The sequence below is a fragment of the Rhea americana genome, unplaced genomic scaffold (assembly GCF_003343005.1).
Source record: "Rhea americana isolate MKP2758 unplaced genomic scaffold, rheAme1 scaffold_14, whole genome shotgun sequence".
Taxonomy (NCBI): Eukaryota; Metazoa; Chordata; class Aves; order Rheiformes; family Rheidae; genus Rhea; species Rhea americana.
The window spans coordinates 8,285,374-8,311,357 of NW_028185483.1; the positions used below are offsets into that span (position 1 = coordinate 8,285,374).

The 25,984-nt window shown below is 37.6% G+C and overlaps 1 protein-coding gene across 1 annotated transcript; it reads left to right on the forward strand.

Moving 5' to 3' along the window:
- The first annotated feature begins 1,341 nt into the window (after positions 1–1,341).
- On the forward strand, positions 1,342–22,764 carry AGTR1 (angiotensin II receptor type 1). Its single transcript, XM_085298648.1, has 2 exons — positions 1,342–1,423; positions 21,045–22,764. The coding sequence occupies exon 2, from the start codon at positions 21,097–21,099 to the stop codon at positions 22,135–22,137; it is 1,041 nt and encodes a 346-aa protein (XP_085154774.1). The 5' UTR covers positions 1,342–1,423; positions 21,045–21,096; the 3' UTR covers positions 22,138–22,764.
- Positions 22,765–25,984: the final 3,220 nt, after the last annotated feature.

Sequence of the window (25,984 nt, forward strand, 5' to 3'; positions counted from 1 at the left end):
TATAGAATGTGAAGGTGGTGATTTAACTACATATTCCAGAGTAATTCTGTTGAAATGTAGGAACTGCATATGCACACATGGAGATGTCAGAGAGAAACACATTAAAACTTTTATTTCAGATGCAGCCACTGCATTTTCCTATACTTCCATATTTTCTGCACTGTGGTAGATTTATTCTCTGTGCTTGTTAAAGGAATACATTTAGGTGATCCTTTTGACTGGTACAGCTCCACTAATTAATATGTTAACTTGAAGTTACATAAATTTCAAGCTCTCACTATACTATCTCAGTTAAATTCTTATTATGCAAAAGTACAGTCTGTTGAAGACGTTTTAAATAGTTACAAATTACTCTCATTTGCTCACTACTTTTTCTCTGGACCTTCTTGAGGTCCTGAAGCTATTAGTGTCACTTGGAGTATTCATAATTATTTTAGGGCTATTATGGCACACATTTTAAGACATCTAATCAGACTGTGAACACCCCCTCTCCCCTTTTTTTTCCCTGAGGCCTTGAACCTATGAACTTCATCTTGTTTACTCTCTGGGTGATCTCATGAAAGGTCAAGTTCTGTCTTGGGTTAGAAAGAGATAATGGATTATAATACACTATTATAATCAGATATTACATCTGACTCAGTTTACTTGGTTAATCTCATTGTGCTTTTCTGGCCAAATTTGGTTATCATCTTTCAAGAGATACCCCAGTAAGAAGAGAAATAGGCTAAAACTTAATCTAAATATTTTACACCTAAAGCTGAGTTGGGGAAATGGGTTATCAAGATTCATTGACATATAAATACATCTACCTGGGCAGAATATCAGGTATGCCAAAGAAAGTGGCCAAATGGCCAACTCAGAAAAGAGTGGAGGAGGAAAGCAAAGCAAAACCCTGCAAAAACTATTTGTGACAGGGAGATTGGCAGCCAAGTAACAGAGCTCTTCTAGCATTCCAAGTGCAACCTAAAGAGAACTGGAATGTTTTTTAAAAGAAAATGGTTGTTTCGTTAACTATAATGTAGAGAGTTCAGGTAGGTAAGTGGAACTGCATGGACGGAGCAAAAGAGACTTATTTGTTCTGTGGGGAATAGAATCTGAATGACTGAGAGCAGAAACAGGAAAAAAAAGCAAGCAAAATGAACACAATTCACTCATCTAGACTATTCATTGGACTATTAATACATCTGGATTCTAATGCTAGTTAAAGAGTATCACACTATTACAATTTAGACCTCTTGCAAATTCTTGCAGCTATTTTACATCTTACATTTATGATAAACCATCCTGTCTCTCCAAAAACAGAAATTTAATCTCAGAATCCTTTCAAAGTTGCCTGGGATGTGCTTACATCCATGAGAACTGGGACAGGGTACAGCCTGGCCGCTACGGCAGCTGAGTGACCTGGACCCATTTCTGTGAAGAGGTAAGAGACAAGGAGTCTGTGCTCTGGAAGTATATAGCAAGGATCTAAGGAGTTAGTTCAATGCTGTGCCTATGTAGACATGCTGTAAAACTCCCAATACTGTTATCTGGTTTTGAGCATGCTGTATTTTTACATACATTGCAAACTTTTGCATGTTTACTCAAAGATTAGAGATTTAGCTAATCTTGCTTCATTTCTTAAGCCTTATCTAGTTTATTGTCCATGTTTGTGCCTCACACTCTCAGTTGTGCAACAGTTCCATCAGAAGTGGTCCTCCGCACTAATGCTGTTATTACGTTCTGCCATATGTTCCTCCCAAATAAAAAATTAACAGTTTTGCAGTGTTCCTGGATAGCAGCTCTGATCTGTGGACAGTTCCTCCTCGGGAAAGCTATGGGATCATAGCTGTTGTTAGGATCTGTGTTGTTAGGATCACTTTTGAGAAACTAAGAGAAAATTGCAGAACATCACAAAATTTTAGAAATGTTGTAGAATTATAAAGACAAGGCTGGAAATATGTGTCACTGATAAAGAGAGGGGAAAGCAGAGGGAACACTAACCTCCCTTTCCCCACCATAGTGTTGGTTTCTACGATGCTAACAGCAATAAGCAGAGGCTGCGATTGCTGAGAATTTTGAACCCCAGCTACTTACGCAGACAGTGTGGGGCTTCACTTTAGAAGTGTGATTCTGTTATCCAGGTGAATCAGATATTAGTTCTGGAACTAACATTTTATGCAAAGTAGAAATCTTTGTAGGTAGCACAGGTTGAGTTCAAATACACTGGAGAACTTTGACTGGGCTGCAACATAATTTACTAGTACAGCTTAAAGATGTACAGACCTTGTGTATGAGGTCCAGACACAGCAACCTGGTGAGTGCCAAAACTAGAAAAGCTCTAAAAGGGCTGTTTTGTTGTGTACAACTGCTATTGCCCTGAAAGTTACTAATCATCTCATCATTTTATGTCTCTTCCCTGTGGTCTTAAAAACTCTGCAGGATGGAAAACAAGTCACTAAGCTTTTGCTAACCACAAGGTATTTTTAGTTCACTTTTTATCAGCAGATTTGTCTCATAAGATCTCTTTTACCAATACACACTATCTATCCAGAAGTCATTGTACTCAGAGCATTTATACCATGTTTTATATCATTTTCTAAAAATCATCCTTTGGCACAAAAACCAGCAAAAGATGTACCCTAGAAGAATCTGTATTATTTTTGAACATTGTAGGCAATTCAACAAATCTGACAAACAAGAAAAGTTATGATACTCATACTCTGCTTTTTACCTCAACTGTAACAAGTAAGTTAAAAGAGGTTATCTCTATTGTAAATCCTAACAGCTGTGATTGTTTGAGACAAAGTGCATATGAAATAGAATGGCTGGTCTAATCATTTACTGACTTATCTTCAGATAAATGATAGATTAGACTAAAATTACTTTGGGCTTTCAACTGAATCGTAACCAAGGGCAGGAAAACATAAAGCTCAGAATGGCATGCTGTTACTCTTCGCTGTTGCACCATCATCTAAAAGTACTACAGATTTGGGGCTCTCAGGCACCTCTTACAATTTTCATTCCATTTGGTTTGTGCTTGATAGCAAAACTGTCCAGGTATCAGCTATATAAAAATGCTGGCTGGAATGCTTGGTTACTATTTGTGGTGTTTATCTGCTTTTATTGTAGTTGAGTAGCATTTCTTTTATAGGGACAGAAAATGGGTAATAACTGAAGATAATCTCACAGCAGGAAAGTGAGAGCAGATTGGCAGTGCGTCAGTGAGTGGCATGATTGAAGACGAGGCAAACAGCAAGCTACAGCAAAAGGTTAACGCTGGCACTATTCTAAAGAAACTGGTATTGAATTTGGGCAAGACCAAGATTTAGTCAGTAATTCAGTGTTTGAGAGGAAGGCTCTAATTAGAGTTTAGGCCAGAACAAGGAATGATTTAACCAAATGCCCAATTGTAATTCTTCTCTTTATTTCCGTGTTCCTGGTTCCTCTCTATTTCTAGATTGTACAGATTTGCCAGTTACTTATACATTGTTAGCTAGTGGAATATAAAATCAATAGATGCAGTACAGGAACATAAATAGAATATAAAACAGCATTTCTGAGTTCCCTCAGTTTGAGGAAAACTGAGGGGGCTACACTGAATGAAAGTACTGTGCCTCAGTGTTTCTAGCTCAGAAACACCCATGCAAGTAGTAAAACATTCCAGAAAACCACTGAACAGCTGTTCTTTCTTGTTGGGGGGCTTACCCAAGGGAGAAAAATGCATGAGCTGACTTCCCTAAAAACGTCCTGTTGGCGGTTATCCTCCRTTTAACCCTGCTTTAGCATCCTCACAGCCTGGCCAGACTCATTGCTCAAAGCAGCCAGCACAGAGTGTACAAACGTGCAGCCTGACCTTGTTTATTTAGAAACCATGCGTGACCCTCCCAATCAGARTTCACAGCATGGGTTTCTCCTTTTTGTCTTTCTTTATAAAATTCTACTCTTTTTAATCTTTTTTTCCCTTTCTCCTTCATTCTTCACTTATTCCTTTTACCCCAACCTAAAATTTCATACAATTTTCTTCTTTTTTTTTCCTCTCTGAGGTACACTTTATCSCAAGAGTTGGTGGGGACTGAGGTATTTCTGACTGCACTGAGTTTCTGGCAGTTGCTCAGGATTTTCTCTGTCCTCAGGTTTTCTCCTTAGTACATAACAATCAGAAGTGGAGAGCACAGGGCAGGCATAAACAGCTGATTTCAAAGTGGGACTCTAGCTCTACCGTTATTTTTCTCTTTATTATTTTACTATTAGCTTTGTTACTAGCAGCTTTCCATGATAAGATCATTATTTTTTTAATCAAAACAGGCCTTAATTCAAGTTAAACATATTTCTTAACCCCTATGCTTCCTAAAGAGCACTTTATATTCACCAACTTTCTTAAACATCTTATCAAGAAAGGCGTATCAGTACAGAAGATTCACACATCCGAGCAGTCCCTCAGCTCAACTAGTAAGTTTTACTTTAGCAGTAGAAGAGTTACACGAGACCTTTCTAACAGCACAGTGTCACCTTTTCCAGGCATTTGTACAGTCATGTTTGCTTGAGAACCAAGACTGTGCTTGATCCAGGATGCACTGATTCACAACACCTCAGATGAGCTCACACTCTGGCTATAACAGTGAGGCACCTGCTGTCTAGGCACTAGAATGCTATTTTCTTCAGTAAGCTATTGCAAGGGACAAGTTTTTCTTTAAGTGTAAAATGCTTGGATTTTTTTTTTTTTTTTTTTTTTTTTTAAGGGGGCATTTCACTTTTTGGTTTGTTGGTTTGGCTACCTCTATTGCTGGTCCCCAGTACCTGCAAGGAGCATCTGTGAGGGACAGGACAGTAAAGAGTTCATGAATTACTGAATTTATTTTCAATTGACTAATAAATTTTACTTTTGGGAAAAAAACAGGAAGCAAGCTGTACAAATTTGGCAGAACATCTATTTTGCTGTAATTCTGTTAAGTTTGCTGCCTTCTAGACAAAGCACTGGGGATCACAGTGTCCCTTTTATCGTGGGTGATAATAGCTTTCACACTGGCATGGATTAAGGTGTCTGTATTTGACCTTCACTCTCATTGATTAACCCCTTAGCATCACGCTAGTCCCACTGAATTACATAAACATAAATACATTGCTTGCATTTATATTTGGCTAATCATCGAATTTCCTTGTAGTCTTCATATGAGCTGTCTTAAATAAGAGTTCTGCGTAGGTGAAAGCACAATCAGGCCTCTACATTTTCTATGTTGTACTTGCTAACATTTATGATACTACTAGTTATCTCATAGCCTCAGCTGCATTACCATTTTAGAGATTTTTTTTTTTTTTGGTCTGAATAAACTCCTGTACTTTATCAGTTACCAATAGTGTTTTCCTTTCTGCCATTGGTTTCCTTTTCCTGACCCTAATGAGGCATTCATTAAGAAGCCTGCATGCTGATCCTTTGCTTTTAATCATTTAACTTTTCCCTCCAGGCTATTACTAACATTCTCATTTAAAGAAAAATAGAAAGTTCCCTTTGAGGTGTATTGCCTTAGTACAATATTTTCCCACTGTAAGAATATCTAAATTAATTTTTATATGCATTATATTAAAATGCATCATCTTGGTCATACTTCTGCACTGAAGCAAGCCTTGTTAATGTAGTGCTTAATTATGATCCATAGAAGACAAAGCTTTCTCTGAATCAGAGAATCAAAATTTAACAATCATATCCTTGCAACTAAATTCACAATGCATTTATTTTCACTTTAAAACCTGTGCAGCAAGACAAATACTACTTTTCAGAATGAAATAGGGAAAAAAAATTATCACAAGAGGTTTGTTTTTCCCCAGAGCCAGAACACTTTGGTTAGCATGGAGTTATGGGGAACACACTGCTAAAGCTTGCACATTATTGGTTTGGTTAACATGAGAGATACTTTAGTGATACAGAATTGGTATGTGTCTGTGTCCACATGTGAAGGCCATATCTGCATGAGCAAGCATTAGATTTTCAGCTACTGTTTTCATTACTCAAAGCAAAAGTTTCTGCCAATGACTTTAACCACACTGGACAGGTAAGAAACAGGGAAGTGATTTGGTAGAGTATTTTAGTAGTGGAGGAGTCTTTTTAGACCTAATATGCAACATTAACTACTCCGAGCCACCTAGGTAATTTCCATTAGATCAGAAAGTGAGGCAGACGAACACGATTATTTCTAAAGCTTGAAAAATCTTTACTGGCTTGCTGTTCATTAATTTACATTTGCCTTCTATGTTTGCAGCAGGGGGAAAAAAATAAAAGCTCCACCTGGAGAAGGGATTGTATATTAAACCTATAAAGATTTCAGGTACATCATGGCTCTGCCTTGGTGGTTAAGCTTAATGGCAGGAAAGTATCCTTGATTAACTTATAGGTAAAGCCTTGCACATGTGTCAGAATGTTTCTGTTTTGCTGCACAGCTCAAAGCAAATTTATGTGCATAAAATCTTGTAGCACTTTTGTTATTGTTTTAAAATAAAGTCATACAGAAAGTAACTTCCTTGTATCAGAAATCTATAAGTAACTTTATCTTGTGGAGTTCATTACTTATTATGTTTATTATCTCACTTATAACTAGGGAAAWTTGAGAAGCTTGTGTTACATATATGATGTGAACTTTCACTTCTGCATCTTCTAGCTTTGCAGAAGATTAATGTGATTGTGAGAATATAGGTAAATCATAGAATCACAGAATCAGTAAGGTTCTGATCATCTAGTCCACCCCCCCTGCTCAAGCAGGGTCACCTAGAGCATGTTAGACAGGGTTGCATCCAGGCGGGCTTTGAATATACCCAGAGAAGGAGACRCCCCAACCTCTCTTGGCAGCCTGTTCCAGTGCTCTGTCACTCTTACAGTGAAGAAATTCCAAAATGATGCTATGGGCTCTGAATAAATTAAATGACCAGGAAGAAGCAGGGAAGCCTCTATTTGGACTAWGTTGAAATTCCATGAAGAATCCCCACAACCTCCCGTCTTTGTCCACAATATTAGCTCTGYCCCTCACCAGCTGCAGACAGGTTGCTTTCTCCTGAGGAAGCAAGAGAAAATTAAAGTATCCCTGTAGTACTTTTATACTGGTAACATCACTGATTTTATTGGAGTTGCTTATTTCACAGTAAAGTGAAACTAGAAAAAGGCCGAAGAACCTGCACCTAGATTCTCAGAAAAATCCTTCCCTTCCCCCACCCCCCCCAAGGAATGGGTGATTTGGTTCACTAAGAGGCATTATAGCTTCTGCCTTTCTATACTGTTTTCTACTGTGATCTCGACCAGTCAAGGAAAAGATACCAACAGGGACTCTATTTTGCTGAGAGCATATCACTCATGAATTAACCATTTCAGAACACATAGATCTACACCATCCTATTTCTGCTAAATTATCAACCACCACTACTATAATAAAGACATTCAAATTATTCAATGTTTATCTATTTTTATTCATAGGCTGGTATAGGTATACCTATTCATATCACTCTGTAGCTGGGCTTTCAGAGACCTGATTGTAATAGCCTTCTTATTTAGGTGTGCTACCCTGTAATACCCCTCTTATAGCTTGCCTTAATCTGGCCATACTGAATTTTTTTGTCTGCCTCCCTATGCTATTACTTATTTTCTGTCCTCTCATGACCRTTGCATTTTGTGGTTTCCACATTCCCAGCAGAATTTTTAATGCCATTTTATCCCTTACTACATTTTTTTTCTGAAAAAGCAGATTTCATCAAACACCACACATTACACTTCAGTAATGCATTACACTTCAGTAGCCTTAACAAACTGAGTAAGAGATATGACCATTTACCTTTGTCATTGACTCATCCGAAATAAGAGAAGTTGAGGGTGTGGAGAATCTTCAGTGTCAGAGGCAGGGAAGTCCAGAGGAAAAACCAACTGTGTGCCTGTCACTTCCTCACAGGCTGTTCTGCAGGAGTATTGTTACTTGCCTGTAGAAAAATAATCTTTCAGTGTGGTGCAAGTTTATAATACAGCTAACTTCAAATTAAAATACAACAAAGCCTTGGACTCTTATACACTGCATGACCTGGGAGGCAGAGCCCATACATRTGTGACCTCTCTTATGTCCTGAAGGCAGTATAGGAAAGAAGCCCGATGAAACAATAATATTTTGTGGCTCAGTTTTACAAACCTTAAKGTATGTGAGTTGCTGTTACTTATTTACTGGAATAATTTAAATATATGAAATATCTGGTGGTCAGGACCCCAAAGCATTACTTATGCCATAACTGTCATCATCAAAAAATTAARCCCCAAAATACAAATAACCTCCAAAGAGGCAGAGATTTCATTTGACTCCAGAAGAAAGATGCGGATAGCAYTCTTGAGGTTGCGAACCTTCACTCCCTTTCCCCATACTGAAGTAACTTCCATATCTTATGAATTCTCAGAATATGTTTTCACACAAGAAAGCCTGACTTTTCTACAGCTATTGGTGTATATGACCCACTGAAACCTTTGTATTTGGATTCCTGAGCACCAAAACTCAGCCTGCTTTCCCTAACACAGCCAAATTGTTTCAGTTTGCATCTTCTGTGTTGACTGTGCCCTTAATATCATGCTTTTTTGAAAAGCTGCAATTCTTACACCAAAAGAGCAACAATCTACCTATGAGATTTTGAGCATTTGCCTGACTTCATCCACAGTGACCCAGGAGAAAGTGCATCATAGCTTCTAGTGGGGGTAAGTTGCCTAAAGTTTGGCTGACTTTCAGCAGCTTTTGAAAATCACACACAAGATAACTGTGCTTTTTTTAAGCTAATCGAGGAGTTAGCAAAAGCAGTTTCCTCCTCACCACAAGTTKTGCTTCACAGAGCACTCTGTTCTAGAGCATCATCCTTTCAGTGGTTGTATGTAACAGAAATGCATGATTTCTGCTGCTGAATCTTTGAATATTTGTAGTCACCACACTTCTTTCCTGTGCTGTTCCCAGTTACAAGCTTTTTGTCTTGACCGTGTTTCATCAGCAGACCAGCACCAGCATTGCCACAAGCTAGAAAATAGAAATATTTCCAAAAAAWTTGCCTTTCCTTGAGCTTTGGAGATGAGCTTGGTTTGATGATCATATTCAAGCCTTTTCAGTCTTGCATGTCAAAGTGGGCATAAATGACTGAAGGTCCTCAGTTGTAAAAAGATAGCCATGCAAGTTGTGTTTCCTCTTGCCAGACACAATCCTGGCCACAGCACTTCTTGGCATGATTGAGACCTCCAAGTTGTGTCTAGGTCTGATTCTATTGTCTGTTATAAACTCAAGTATTCTTAAAAGCAGCAGATCATAAACATAAATGCCTCAATATCTTTGTATGCTGCTCATAACATTGGCTTTTCCCTGAATAGCAACAGAATAGAAAAGCCGTATCTTACATTCAGAGCAGTCTGTGGAAGCATCCTTTATTTCCCAAAAGAGACYGCCCTCCAGCTGATACTCACATTCCACTGGATTGATGAAACCTTTGACCAGTACTAGGAAGAGCTTGACAATGAAACTAAAAAAACTTGTTTAGTGTTAGATGCACAAAAGAATTCACCTCAGCAAGAAATAAGAATGGCCAGAGATCAATGGTATTCAAAACTATAGCGTCTCGTAACTCTTTATTAAGCTCCACATGCTCTGAACTACCACAGTTTTTCTCCTGAAAAATGGGAAGAATGGTTGTTGTTATTTTTATATACTTTGAAGGCACCCAGAAGCCTCAGTGATGAGAATCACAAAATTTTAAAGACAGAGATAGATTAATAGGTATACGAAATATTCAGTAAGTCAAATTGTCATTTAAAATTTGATCTGAAAAGAATGAAGTATTTCTCACATGTGACATATGATCTCTATTCTGTGGGAAAAGGCCAYGATAAGGGCTTTCAGCAGTGCTTCTCCATAAAGTTTTCTTTTTTTTCCCCCTCTTGCCTCCCCACAACTTGTAATGCAAGACTGAAAATAATTCTGTGCTAAAATATCCAGATCTAGATGCAAACTCTGTCAGTCATCAGGCGGGAGGAGTCCACAGTAGAAGCTTATGATTCTTTCTTCTATGCAAATAATGGTGCTGATAGAAATCCTAGACCCTAAGGTCTATCTCACAGACCTATCTTTTACCTAAAAGTCTATCTCTWATAGACCTAAAAGTCTTAGATATCCAAAAGTTACATTTGTGTAGGAATTTATATTTCTGTGGAATTTAAAAAAAATACATATTTGAAAAATTATTATTCCGTGGAACTAAGTTATCAGTATAGAAACTTACGAATTCATCAGATGATTTCACTCATTCTTAACAAACCTGAATTTGATTTTTCTTCTATTAAAAATGACCAGATGGGGCACACTATATTTTATATAGTCAGTACCAGCTGCAATAAAGGAAAAAATGTTAATTCATTCTTTTACTGTCATTCAGAAAAAGTAACCATGCARCTTATCACTCTTCACAGTTCAAACTAATCTCATTTTTATTTGTTTTGGGACTTGATGGCTTACTCTTGTTAACTATTGATTCTCTTGGGTACTTCTAAATACCTGAAAGATAATACCTAAGCAGGCATCACAGTTGAAGTTTTGCTATGCATGTATTTCCTCTTTGATGATAGTTTCTTTTTCTAGCACAGGAATTTCCAAATTAAGAAAGTAAATCACTTCTGTTAACCTGAAGCTGTATGTTGTTAGCAAAACAATGCCTTATTTTATGTTGTCCTTCAAGAACCTTCAGGAGTTCAAGTACTACCTGATCAGAAATAGATTTTTTTTCTGGCATCCAGTGTGCAGTATGCAGTAAATGGGATTGTTAACAGTAAGGTGAGGTAGTATATCCCTGACTTTTGATAAGCCTACCAAATATTCATAATTYTTCTCTCCTAGGGAGAGCACCATCCTTTCTTTTTGGTCAAGCTAATGGCTAGAACATAGGTGCAAAAATCCATGCTGGATAGATAAGACTTTGAAATGAAGGCATCAACTATCATTAACATATCCAAGTATCTTCAACTTCTTTTAGAACAAAAAGGGAATTCCTTCTCTGGGGGTACAAACAAGAAGAGTGACTGCCTACTACTTTAACAATGGATTTATCATATTTAAAAACTAATTCAGGTATTGGTTTAATAACCGAGATAAAGAAAACATGATACTCATTCTTGTCAAGACAGAGCAACTGAGGTGACTGAGACGAGGGAACGTCACATAGAAATTCCCTTTTTAGATTTGCAGAGAAGATTCTGAAGCTCAGCCTTTTGATGTTTAGTTTGAGAAGTACTGAACTGGAAGCATTAAGCTAAAAGTTTATTTTACTGTCTCTGTTGAATCAGTTTTTCAGTTTTAAATTACTGTTTGGATAATTTTATATGAATATCTCCTAAGGACATACAATACCTAAGACATTAAACACTAGAATTTGCAATACATTCATACATACAGTCTTGGTCAAAGAATGAAAACAGAGATTGCTCTGAAAGATAAACATGAAAGGAAGAGACCAGAAGGTGGTGTGGAAAGCATAGCAGGAATATTGGGTACACTGTCAAGCTAGAACTAGTGATCCCTAAAACTGTTACCTCAATGGTATTCCCCAAGAGATTGGGTGAACACATTGCATGTTGAGAATGATTAATCCTTTAGTGTTTTGGAGTTCAGTTCTACCTTTATTGAACACAAAAATGTTTTTCCTCACTTAACAAGAGAGGAAAAATCATGTACAGAAGACATGTTCCTAGAAAATAAACCTTGCTTTTAAAGCTAAATCTAGGAGATTGAAAAGAAAAAAGAAAAGAAAAGAAAGAAAAAGAAACATGTAAACTAAAATATTTTGCTAAAAGTTAAAGAGTAGTACTGTTTTGGCAAACCATAACAAAGGCTCTGTAGATCAGTCAACATCAACCTTCAGTACATACACATAACAACAACCATCATGCCAAACTAGCATTCGCTAAACCATTAAACTCTAGTGAAGTTGAGCAATACTTCCTTGGCACTAACATCTGTGAATTTCACGGAAAAGTGTACATCAGGATTTCCCAACTCCTCAGGGGAAACAACAACAACAAAAAAAACCCAAAACCCAAAATACACACACACACACACGCGCGCGAGAGAGAGAGAGAGAGAGAGGGGAATTGGTAGAGTTAACTCTGGCCAAAGAGCTAAGTACTGTGACGAAATATTTCCAATGTTCCTGGACTCTAAGCACTACTAGAGTATAGGCAAAAAAAAGTCCAAGCCTTCATATTAACTAAAAATTCTAGCTGTAAAATTCTTACAGTGTAGATTGTTAAAAAGTAGAAATTTGCCACATCTATACATTGTAGTATCACCAGGCATGGTTTGAAGATGTTGCATTTCGAAAGCCAATATTTTTCTGCTTTAAAGAGTAAGAACAAGCCAAGAATACTTGGCTTGTTCCTCATTCAAGGGATGATCCACAGTCTGCTTCTATCAGTGAGTTCTTCCCTCCCACCTCCGATGAACTTTGCTTCAGGCCCTTGGATTTTAGGAACTTAGACTGGGTCAGTGTCCCAAAACTGATGATCTCTCACACTCCCTGCAGAATGGGGCAGATCTCTCAACTTCTCCAAAGTCTTGCGGATCAACAGAGGACCCTAATGACTGCCTGAAAGCAGAGGCAGCAAGGACAGGACTGGCTCTGGGAAAATGCTGTAGTTTCCAAGCTGGTCCCCTACACATCACTAAAATAACTTACTGATGCTCCAGTTAGTTTTCTCCCCTTTCCCTCCCCTGCATTTCTCTCCCCTAAACACAGGTGGCCAGGAGACGCTCTGGGTAACTCAGCCTACCAGTATGGAGTCAGAGCCTCAACTAACTGAAGCCTCAAAGAATTTTATGAGTTCTGAATACAGAACAAAAACAACTTGCAATATTGCTATTGGATTATCTTCCAATAGCATTAGTTCAGGGAATACTCATAGAAAGTATTCAGAAGCTTTTTTTTCATTACTGTATGGCCACAGAATACTAGCAGTTTAAAGCAGGCGTTTCACTTGCACCATTTTTTGCCACAATCRTTGTGCAGACAAAAGATTATTATTMTTTATYCTGTATTTTAAACTTAGCCAACTGTTTACTAGCTTACTATCTCTAGTGCCAGACTTTAATGATTCAGTGAAAACTTTATACCACACTTGTCCAAACTTTTCTCCATTTCCACAGAGCACTTTTATTCTGTCTAAATACTCCTGTTTTTAGCAGCTTCAAGATATAACCATATGCTTGTACAGTGTTTCTTGCAAACATTCCTTGAGTGCATAGGGATTCATTGACACTGTATAACCCTTGGTTGACATAAATATAGGACAAGACACTGATTATTTCTGTTTATCTGGCGAAAAGCAGTATAGTTCATTTCAAGTTCGTGGTTCTACTTCACTCATCTGCTTGTCTAAATAAAATAAATACCACCATAGTACTCACAGCCACTTGAGGGAGAGAARGGGAGGCTCCATCTAGATTAAGAGGGTAGGAAAACCTAGAGTGTAAGAAAGCTTGTAAGAGCTTTTGCTCTCACTAGTGTTAGGCAATTGTTTAATTAAGTAAATCATTTGAAACAGAGTAACACCACCATGTCTTGTCAGCATCCAAAAGGGTAATAAGAAACCCAAGTGCATTAGTGAAAGAGGCAGAAGAGAGCAAAATGGAAGGGATAGTTAATTTCTTTTATTATGAGATTGTTTACAATTCATGAAATAAGGCACTTGATCTAAAAAAAAAGAAAAAAAAACCTATATAGATAGTAAAGTCTGGGAAGGCTGACATTGCCATGTCATTTTCCAAAATTCCTAAAATTCCTTTAGAAAAAAGAAGGGATTAAAAATAGCTCTGAAGTGGCATTTTTAACAATAAAAACATCTCCTTCTAAATAGGAAAATACATGTTTGAGTCAAGTTAGCTTAGAAGTGAAGTTAACCTAGAATTAACTAAAATTACTTTCAGTAATTCTGGATGATATTTGGGGGAAAAGAAGGGRAAAAAAAGAGACTTGCATAATTAACAATGTGCCTAGTAATTTTTAAAAACTCTTTTAGCCTAATGAGTAGGTGTTACTGTTTTTCATCTACATTTTTGAAGTATAATTTTAATCTTTCTCTAAAAAAATCTTTCTTTTCTTAATTTGGCTCAGAAACCTTAGAGAGTTAAGGCTGCATATGTCTTTGAAAAAATAAAATGACTTACTAGCACAAGAATTGGGCTGAAGGTTAGCAGAAGCAGGAATATACTAGAATAAAGGAAAATAGACATATGCTATTAGATACTACAATAAACTTGAAATTGTTCCCTCTGGTACATTATACTTTACTTAAATGCAGAGGTCTTTTGTTTTGTCTTTGCATTCTAAAGAACTAATGTTGAAGGAAGAGGATATTCAGAAAAGACTAAGTGACAGTATCTGAATATAAAACAAAGCAATTCTTATTTTTAAATAGGAAATACAGACCTCTAGTGGTCAAAATGTATATAATATGAATACAACTTCAGAGAAACTTAAATGTCACATTAACTATGTTACTTTCCCTTTCCTTTACATTTTTTTTTCTCCCCCCAAAAACAAAGCAATTCAAACTAATATCCCCTTAATTCCACAGTCTAGTCATTCTGCAAGCATTGATTTTTCCAGGAAAAAAGTCCTTTCATCTGTCCTTTTCTCACATAAATTTTATGACTAAAATTGAGCTATGACTAAAGTTGAAAGCTACTTGGGAAGTGAATGGAAAAAAAATGTGAGTTGTTTATGAAAACAGACAGAAAGAGAGATGATCCTTCTTTACAGAATAAACTGAGAACACAATCATATATAAGAGCAGACTCTTTTGAAGTATGCGGGAGGAAATAAATACAGGTAGAAGTTCTCAAGGTCAGAGTATATAAACAGTTTACAATGAAACAGTAACTTGGCCTCTGCTAGCACAAAACAACTAATAAGCAATTCAGAGTTTTGATCTAAAAAAAAGAACTGTATCCTAGAAAGATTACAGGCAGTTTGTTTGCCAGTGATACAGAGCTGGCACAAATGAAGCAGACCAGCTCCAACTTTTGCAAATGAAAGACTGAAACAATCTACRTATACCTATGTCCTATTAAGTTATGGACTTAAAAAGATTAATATTTTGCTCTAAAATAAATTTAAAATAAAATTTTATAATCTTATATTGTCAAGAAAACACGAAAACAATGCCTCACCGCTATGTGATTCTGAGTTACAATAGTAAAACTTTTTTTAGCAAATGATTTTTTTAATTTCTGCATGCTATGTAGGGTAAGCAAAACAATAAAATAAGTTAATTAAAATTTATTTCAGATCAGGACCCCACTGTTGCAAAAAGCATGAGCATAAAAGAAATTCCACTTAACTTATGGAGTAATTGAGAGTAATAATTAACTGGGGGTAATAAAATTACTCAGAAATGTATTGGCATAGGTCATACAAATATAAGTTTGTAGAGTTAATACTGCTTTTTTGCTTCAAAAATACCAAAGCATATTTCTGAAGCATAAAGTTAAGTACCTTAATGTAACTCAGAAGATAAGCAAAAAAAGTGCATACCACAAAACGGACAGCYGGCAACTTCAACTGATTATGGCAGTTTTTGTGAAAGACTGAATAGGAGGCCAGCTATTTAAAAAACAAAAACAGAAACAAAAACAAACAAAAAAGCCAGTACTGAGGTCCTGCAGGTTATGTTTGTTCTCATGTCATGTCACCTTTTGATCCAGAATTTGCAAAAGCAACAACTGCCTTGACACTTTTTGATAAGGGTTTTTTTAGCTTGCTTTCTGTTCCTGATACTCATGAACTGATGTACAGACAATTTTATACTKGCTATTGCCATTTCATTTTAGTAATATCTTGATTTATTCTCATTTAACATGAAATCTGAGACATTGACCTCTGTGGAAGATAGTGGCGGTGAGCCAGGAAGCCTATGCAGAATGCAAGGCCACAATAGTTTGGCCATCGTTATTTCCTAAGTGTGTGGTGTGGCATCTCATCCTCATTCACATGTTAATTCTGGACTAAAAACACTTAGGCAAGCCAGGACTGGGGGGAAAAAAAGAGTGTTAGAAGGGTCAGCAGAAATAAGAGCTAGCAGAAATTTGCAGCTTCATAACATGTCCATGCTCTACAGCTTGGAAGAATGTGTTGAGCAGAGAGTGGAACTGCACCTCTGGCTGTTAATTCTAGCAACTACAGGCTTTAATTTCAGAAACACACACACACAAACACATACACACACGCTCGCTCACTTCTAGATTGTTTTGCTACCGGCCAGAAAGCACCTGGTTTTGGTTTGTTTGCGGGCCTAGGTAATCTGGATGCCAGCAGGAAGCTAGAGTGGGCAGGGGAGTTTCCTCCTCCCTGTTTTCAGTGTGCATCCAGTGCCTGGGATAGATGCTGTAAAGGAAAGCCTGTAGYTCAGCTCAGTCCCTGGAGGATATGAGGAACAAGCTAACCGGAGATGGACAAGCCCATAGAAAATCTAAAAGAAAATCTGTATAGCGTTTTTAGCATTTTCTTACTTAGGATTCCAGTGAAGGAAAGTTGGGACATTCAGTTTGAGAAATCTGGGAATATAATGTCCTTCCAGCATAGCATTAAACACTAGTATTTATTATAGGAGTATCTCTAAATCTAAGAAAATTAAAAYGTTTCTGTCTTAAAGTGCTACATGGCACTTTGGGACAAGAGGTATGCGTTCTACCTGGGCCATGAACAGATGCCATTCATAAGTTTCATTGACTTAAACTGTAATGGAGCCACAAACCTAGGGAGACCTTCGTCTGGAACTCTGCAGCAAGCTGAGCGTTCCCACTTCACTGCAAATCTGCATATTGAAGCAACTGACATCAGTCTCGGGAATCCCAAGAAGTAGTCCTCCCCCTTGCTCTGCACCATGGGTTTATAATACAAGAACACAGGTTTCCTGCCAGAATATTTGCTCCGAGAGGAACAGTACTCAACACATTTCTTATCATCACACATCTTCTAAATCCGTACTTGTTAAAAACAGTAATTCTTTTCCCTGGGCAGAATGCTCTTCCATTTGATGTAAAGTGTTTGTAGAATATAACCTCACTGTCAAATGAAATAAGCAGTGATACTAATATAAGGAAGAGGCTGAACTAGGCATATGAAGTGGAAGAGATTTGCTGTGGCAGTGAGAATAAAGAATGAGTAGGTAGATGGGTAGAAAAAAAGGCAGTGAAATAAAGCATTTGAAAAGTGTCATTAGTTTTCCAGAAAAAAAGRAAAAAGAAGAAGAAAGTAGGAAAGGGGGAACTAAGCTCTTGCGATAAAAGAAAAAACATTACGCTGACAGCAAGAACTAAACCTTGTATACTGAGCATACTGTTTGAAAACATTTTACAGCCTCTCTTCCTGTGTAATAATTTTGCATAGAAATAAAGCATATCATGCTTTTAAACACGAAAATGTCTTCTAATTTGTACAAAAAGCAAATAATCCACCTACCAGCTGGAGAAGGAAAAAAAATAAAATAAAAAATCGAAAGAAAAAAAAAACCTTACATTATCTAATGGTGAGGTGGCTAATCTGTCGCAGTTCAGTTAGCCTGAATTTATTTAGTCAGTGTCAAAGCAAATATCAAAAACACATTTTCATTTAAAATTTCACTAGTGACATCTGCTTACCTATTTATAGCTGATGAAGCTCTCACAGGAAGCCAGAGTCAGTGCAGGCTTATCTGTCAGTAAGCAAAGTGTAGTTTACCTTACGTGGGCCCAGCAGCCGTTGTTTTTTYGACAGGCAGTTTAATTAGGATGCATGCTCGCCCAACAGATGCATTGAATGGAGCAGTAAATAGTTGGTAGAGCAGTCTGAAGCATTTCATTATCAGTAACTTATTATAATCATTGTAATTAGAAAAGTTAAAAGGTCAAACAGGACAGTAACTTACAACAGGGGTTTGCTGCTCACCAGATAATTTGCTTTYGAGATTGATGTTGCCACACCATTCAGTTGCATCAATTCAATCCTCYTAGAAAAAGCTCCTTGTGTATCAGCCTTAAAATGATCCAATTATCATTATGTTAACTCAGGTCATTTGAGATGCCTTAAACAGAATTATCAATGTGCACAATTTCTATACTTTTATTCAACTGGATTTTAACTGGCCAGTGGTTTAACTAGCCCTGGTGAATTCTGGCAGGGTAAAGTTGTATTAGCCATCTATTTCTGCAAAGTTTCTAAACAATCTCCAGTACTTCCCCTGGGGAAGTGTTTGCTTTGTCTAAAGCATATATAACCATGGCCCTGGGACAAGTGAGTAAACTGCAGCAAGTGGTAATGACAGCAGAAATAATAGTGGTTAAAAAAAAATAAGAATAAAATAGAGGAATAGCTGCATGTAAGGTTTTCACACCACCACCCCTGCCCTGCCACTCGTAACTGCYACAGGCCCAAACTCTTCAAAATGTATGATTTTTTTTTTTCTCCTGCTTTGAAGCTTTTTCTGGTATGCTAAGGTTACAATTGTCCTTGAGGCAGCTGATCTCACTGAGGGTAACACTGAAAGTTTAAAAATTYCGGTGAATCTAAAAATCCATCAGTGCTTTCCCCACAGCAGCTCTTCAGCAGGTCAGTCTCACAGCTGTCCATGTTTTCAGATATACAAATTGCAATTCATATCCATTTACTCAAAAGCAACTACATACTATGTTTCTGCTTCCGTTTCATTTACTAGAAACAGGAATGGATTTCTTCATGTACTCATTGTAATTTCTTGGTATACTTCAAAGCTAGTAATGTGCCAAACAGATCTTTTGTGCAATTCCACTGACTTGAAGAGTGTTGCACTAAAAACCAGGTTGGTCCTTTACTTCCAGAAGGGTTATATCCTTACACAGATAATAAATTAAAATATGACACTATTTCTTGACCAAATTCCTGATTCTCCATGGGAATTGTTTCTCATTTTTACTTTCTGAATACTCCAAAATAAATCTATGCAATTTAATACCTCACAGGAAGTACACAAAATCTCAGAGCCAGACACAGATGTCCAAACTTGATTTTTTTAAACACATTTTTGAGAATTTAATGTAGTCCTTACTACACTTTCAAGAAAGTGCATATGCTATTCATTACATCAGCTAAAGCTACTGCTGGCATGAGAAAACCCAACTACCATCTGAGTAGAAAAGGGAAATTGAAAGTTAAATATGAAGTATACAACACTCCAGGGATAGATAAAGTAACACTGAGAAAGACATTTTGGCTTCTACTACTATACAGAAACACTCAATCCCATCGAAAGGAGAATCTTCGCCATCAGATCTGGTACGATTTTTTTAATTTCCTGCAAAAAACATAGCTATGTTTGTCTCAGTCTGCCAGTTAGTACACATGGAGCAGGGTGTACTCACTGAATAGTACCAACTGGTTTGGAAGAAAGGTCTTCTTCAACCTCWGTTGGGCCTTTTTCTGCTTTATTGTAGGTCAAGCTTGCAGTGATGTTTTTCTTAACAGATACTTCACTATGGTTTCTTTTTGGCCTTAATCTCAATGGGTGTATAAATAAGCAAAGGCATTGATAATGAATAGACCATGCGGCACCAGCATGTAGCTAGGACAAGGCAAATATTTGCAGACCTTGATGCCTCAGAAACTATTAGTTATTGTCAAAACTTCTTGGTCACTTCCACAACTCAGGGCTGAGATAAGAAGATTTCTTTATCTTGTAATCTTTTTATGCTGTCTCTCCCTGTCCTACAGATAACATGACCTTCCAGAGAGCCATACCCCATGCACGCTAGTTTTGGCACAGTTTAAAAGCCAGGAAGTTGAGCTCGGGACGCACAGAGTGCCACACATGGTCAGAATGATATCTATTTGTTTGTGCCAGCTGCATTTGCTTGCCTTTTTCCACTTCTTTAATATGGTAAAAATAACCAATGTTGTCTTGAAGCATCTGTTACAATTGAGGTAATTAGACTAACTCACAGGATGAGTTGGAGAGACTGGGAAGAATTAAATGGCAGCTCTTGACAGAAGTTTTGTCTTTAGCTGCATTTAATTAGCTATTCCATTCTTGATAGAATTCCCAAGCTAAAACTTGAAATTACCCTGTTACCTTTATTGAAATGAATCAGCTTATTAATGTAAGAATTATTCCCAGCCCAGGAAAACATACAGAACATTAGCGATGATAAAGATACACCAAGTCTGTTAAGAGCACAAGACTAATAAAGTAAGAGCAAAAGGGTGACCKTGCTCATAAGGGGCTGGCTGCAGCTTGTATGCGGGGTTTGGTTCCTGGCTATGCCTCACACTTCCTGCGTGGGCTTTGCCAACACRTATCTGTGCCTCACTTCTCTATTACAAAGAAGGATTACAGAGACACTCCATTTGGAGTAAGGCTTGCCTCCCAACGACAGCATGTCCAACACTTCACACAGCAGAACCCTGCCGTTAATGGGAACCTCAGCGCCGAACACCACAAATAATGAGCAACCGTCTCCATAACAGCAGCACCTGTATTTCTGTAAACTGCAAGATCGCATTTGCAGATTTGAGACTAGATTACTGTTTCTATTCAAAATCAGCAGAAAACCCTATGCCCACGTTTTTGGAATGAAATTCTGTTTTCATAGATGATGAGGGCAGGATACTGCCCCGTACTTTTCAAATAAAAGCATAAGGCAACGGCAGCATTAGCTGTATAAGGTAAAGGCACAGAAAATCAGGAAGTGCTGACAAATAGATGGGAGTATATATTTATGAACAAAGACTAATTAAAAGAACCAAAATGTTTCTATTTTTTTCCCATTAAAAGTCTTCCTGAATAAGTACCACTTAAGGATTTGGCCTATAACCCAGTTCTCAACTGAAGGCCATAGGCAATGGTCAGTTAATGGCAGATAGATTAATTTCTTACTCTTCTGTGTCCTGCGAATTGGAAATGAAATGTCTTACAATGAATTGGATCCCCAGTTAGTCACAAAGTCTTGAAGTTTAATTGAAATCTTCTTCTAAATTAATTCTTCTCAAGAATAATATTTTCTTCCTTTCCCCCCCTCCAGGTGTGACCTTCGTATTTCTCTCTGAAACTAGGCTACAGAGGAAGAGATCAAAATGGTCTCAAATTATTCTACTGAAGAAACCATTAAAAGAATCTACGTCGACTGTCCGGTTTCAGGGAGGCACAGTTACATCTACATTATGGTTCCAACTGTTTACAGTATCATCTTCATCATAGGCATATTTGGAAACAGCCTGGTCGTTATTGTCATTCACTGCTACATGAAATTAAAAACAGTAGCCAGCATCTTTCTGCTAAACCTGGCCCTGGCTGACCTGTGCTTTCTCATAACTCTGCCGCTCTGGGCAGCCTACACAGCCATGGAGTACCAGTGGCCTTTTGGCAACTGCTTATGTAAGTTAGCGTCAGCGGGCATAAGTTTCAATTTGTACGCCAGCGTGTTCCTGCTCACGTGCCTCAGTATCGACCGGTACCTGGCCATAGTACACCCAGTGAAGTCCCGAATTCGGCGTACCATTTTCGTTGCCAGAGTAACTTGTATTGCCATCTGGCTTCTAGCTGGCGTGGCCAGTTTGCCTGTCATCATTCACCGTAATATATTCTTTGCAGAGAATTTGAACATGACAGTCTGTGGTTTTCGGTATGACAATAATAATACAACGCTCCGGGTTGGGTTAGGTTTATCCAAAAATTTGCTGGGCTTTTTAATACCTTTTTTGATCATATTAACAAGCTATACCTTAATTTGGAAGACCCTGAAGAAAGCATATCAAATTCAAAAAAATAAGACCAGAAATGATGATATTTTTAAGATGATTGTGGCAATAGTATTTTTCTTCTTCTTTTCCTGGATTCCTCATCAAGTGTTCACTTTTCTGGACGTATTAATTCAATTACATGTAATAACAGACTGCAAAATCACTGATATAGTGGATACAGCAATGCCCTTCACCATTTGCATCGCTTACTTTAATAACTGCTTGAATCCCTTTTTTTATGTTTTTTTTGGAAAAAATTTTAAAAAATACTTCCTTCAGCTAGTAAAATACATTCCACCAAATGTCAGTGCACATCCCAGTCTAACAACAAAAATGAGCTCCCTCTCATATCGACCACCAGAAAACATACACTGACCCACTAAAAAGACTGCTGGGTCTTTTGACACCAAGTGATGTGTTTTGCAATATATTTTTTTCAGAACAACCTTGTGAACGAAACAGCAAGAGTGACAGAATTCATCTGCAGTCCTGAACACCACAGCTTACTGCTCATTGCTAAAACATTAAACCACCTCAAAGAAATCATACTGTAAGGATTTAGCAGTGGCCTTTCATTTTATATTAAGAGGACTGCTTGATTTTCATTTTGTTCTTCTTTACTGGAAGCAACATAAATGGTGGACAGGTACTTGGGTGTTTCTCCCAGCATCCTGCCATTTCCTTCAGAGGGTAGATAAAACTGAAAAGATTTCTGAACTGAAGTTAAAGGAAAAGCATGTATAAATTGTATGAATTCAGAAGGACCTGTTTTGCACATACCTGAGCAATTTTAATGTAAGTATTCAGAATTTTGTTCGAGGAGTCAGAAGAGGTGCACTGCCTGTTTGTTTTATCTGTAATTACATATATCATTATATTTATAATATAACTTGTTATTCAAATATATGTTACATCCACAAGCCCAGTTCTAAACCARGATAGAAATTTAAGGATCTTAAAATTTGATCCAATTCCCCCTTATGCTACTATTTTTCATTTTAAAATGGCAAAATTTTTAGTAATATATGCAATAAATGCAGATTTATTTATTAAATATAAAGAAATATATTTCTAAATTTATATTCCTCCTCATAGTTTAAATAATATGCTCTCAGTCATATCACTAAAAATCTGAGACCAAGCTTTGCCCTTGACTTTTATGGAATTACTCTCTGTTTATATAAAACCAATCCTAGAAAAAGGAGCATTTGCTCCCTGTGACTCTCTTTGACTTGTATGGAACTTGTATGGAACAAATTTACAGTAGCATAAATCAAAGTCTGACTCAAACTCCCTTTACAAATGAGGGAGAAAAGGGGAAAACCACTGTAGGAAGTTTCAACTAAAGATGTACTTACATGCCCTTTTGACCTCAAGTAATGAACTCCAGAAAATATTTGTTAATTCAGTCTCATCTATTTTCTTCAAAAAATAAGTTCATAAATACTTTTCAATATAGCAAAACTTAAAAAATTCAAATTTTTACATATATCATGTAGGCAAATAGAGAATATGCAATATGCATAGTCTTAAAAATAATATATTTGATGTGGTTTTTGACTAGCTAGCAAATGGTTGTATTATTCTTCTGATTATCAGTGTCTTGCACATACACAAATATTATTTTAAAAGAAAGTTAAAGTTAAAATAATCTTAAGTCCAAATACAACAAAATAAGTTATTTTTATAGTTTAATACTTTAAAATGGGACTGGGACCAGGTCTGAGAACCTGATGCCTTTTCCTGATCTTTCTTTCATTTACTTTAAGGCAGGTTTCTTGCATTGTGCCTGTGTTCTTCCACTTGCAAAATGGGAGCAGTCTCTATTTACATACTTTACAAGAGCASTGTGAGGATTCAGTAAAACTTCTAAAGCACTATGTGAAACTTAAATGAAAGAGATTATATTAGTATTTTAATGGAAGGCTAATAGCTCAGAATTTGAAATCTGGATGCATGTAATTTAAAGAGGCAGGTAAATTATTCTCGTTTTATATAATGCTTTACAKTTAGCTTGTATCTATCCTCAGATGTTCATGTGAGACAGACATTAAAAATGAATCTGACAATAGTCCCGTGCATTATAAATAGCATCCAGAGCAGTAACACTGCCTCAGCCCTTGGTGAACTGATGAAGGAATACCTGAGCTTGCCATTTATCTATTTGACGTTTTGTTCATGCGCACACATGCACGCTTCGAGCAGCGCTGGGAGCCTTCTCTGGCAGATACAGCGCTTTCTTAGACATAATTCAGCGTGCTGTGCTTGCCACCTGCTGGATGTAGCCAAAAACGTTGTGGTGTCTCCTTCTCTGACAACTTTAAGACGAAAGACTGTTTCCCTGCCTCCTGATGGATCTGCAGATCCTTACCTATGACACAACTCCTACAGAAATAGCTGCTTCCTGGACGGAGGAGTTTGTTTTTAAACTTCCTTAAGAAGGGGCTAAGCAAGCTTTATCTCATCACCTGCTGATTCTTTGGTCACCCACATGCAATGTCCCAGACCATCACAACAGATGGTTCATTTCCAAAATGGTGATTGTATTACTACACGAGCCAGCCATCCCAAAGAGAAAACAGAAGCAAATTTGTGCAAGTGGTATCTAAGTATCTAATTGAAAGGACTCATTTATCACCTGGAAGAAAAGCAGAATCAGTAGTGACTGGATTACAGCAGAAAACAGAAGTTAGTGTCTTTGATCACTTCAGGCCCAAGTCYGCATTTTTAAGAGACTGTGCGTCCTAACTGCTGGTGCCACCTGTGCCTGTCTGCACCGCGGGAAAACCGAGGGCACGCACACTTGGCTGCGCGTGGCTGCAGGAAAGGCAGGAGGGAATTGCAGCTGGTGTGCTTTCAACAGAAAACTGGCCTTGAATTGATAGACAAAGAAAGCAGAGAATGCTTTTAAATAACGTTGGAAAGTTTTTGTTCTCCTAAGGGCAAGGAGAAGGCTGCTAAACACAGTGAGTCATAGGTTAGTGTTTGCTAAAACTAAAAGCAAATTAGTAGATACTGAAAAGTAACCACCTAAATCTACAGATAAAATTCTCCAGCGACTGTAGCTGTAGGGCAGCAAAGTGAACTCTTGTGGAGCACAGAGTCAGTGTTCCTGGGTACAGCCACATGCTGCAGCTCCAGGCACCCCACAAAGCCCCGAGCTGGCAGCTACCCAAAGAGCCTCTTTTCCCTCAGCATATCCACACCATTTTCAACATGCATCCAGCTGCAAGACTGGAGGTGCTGAGAAACAGCTTGTTGCTCAGCACTATGCTCCCCTGCTCATGTACTCACTGAAAATGTCATGCTGGAGACCTGGGCGCAGGGCAWGCAAAGGAGCAGCAGCACCATGGAGTGCAGGATCAAGCCTGTCTAGTCACACCATGCCATTGCAGCACTTAGATTGCATTGCTCTGCATGCATGCTCTCCAGCAGGCAAGAGAAAGACTTGAGTCTCTAAGACTTAAGTTTTCTGTGTGTATATCGTGTGTAACAGAGGAGAGCAGCAAAGAGATCTTCCTGTTGCTGGGTGGGTACTATTTACAGGCATATAACAGTGGCCAATGCCACTGTTACGGAGCCTTATCTGTGTAACTCCCTACAGAGGGGCAGGCAGGAGAGAGCTAGAGCATCCTTTGGTGCAAGATCCTACTCTTTGTCTACAGGAAGGAGTAAGATGTGGCGCTGACTTCCTTGTCTTTGGGGAGCTTTGGGTTGAGCCTTCTTAATTTAATAYGAAAATAAGAACTAGTTATATGTGTTTAAGAACAAACTCCCACTAGCTTAAAGAACRCACAAGTTAATTAAGAAATAATAATGTGATATTATTTTTAAAAATATATCCAAAGCACTTTTCATTCTCAGGATGACCAAAGCAAGATACTTGACAAACTCTGAGTCCTTTCCTGTACTCTCTGGGTGTGGGGAACTCAAGCCAATGCTCATGGGGACAGCATACAGCCCTAAACGGAGAAATTGCTTCATCTGCTCCTATTCTATCACGATTGCATTCTGTTGGCTTGTTTGAATGAATACTTCCCCTCTGCTGGCAGAATAGTTTCTAAATCACATTGTGTTTGACATATAGATGAATAATATTTATTACTATTTATTGTGCAAAAGTACTTAATATGACTCAAGTTTCATGTTGTACTCTCTACTTGCTTGCCTGTTATGTACCTACTCTAAAACATATTTTATKGATATATAAATATCTGCACTG

Coding starts and splice junctions, on each gene's coding strand:
- AGTR1 (XM_085298648.1), top strand. CDS start 21,097: ATGGTCTCAAATTATTCTACTGAAGAAACCATTAAAAGAATCTACGTC.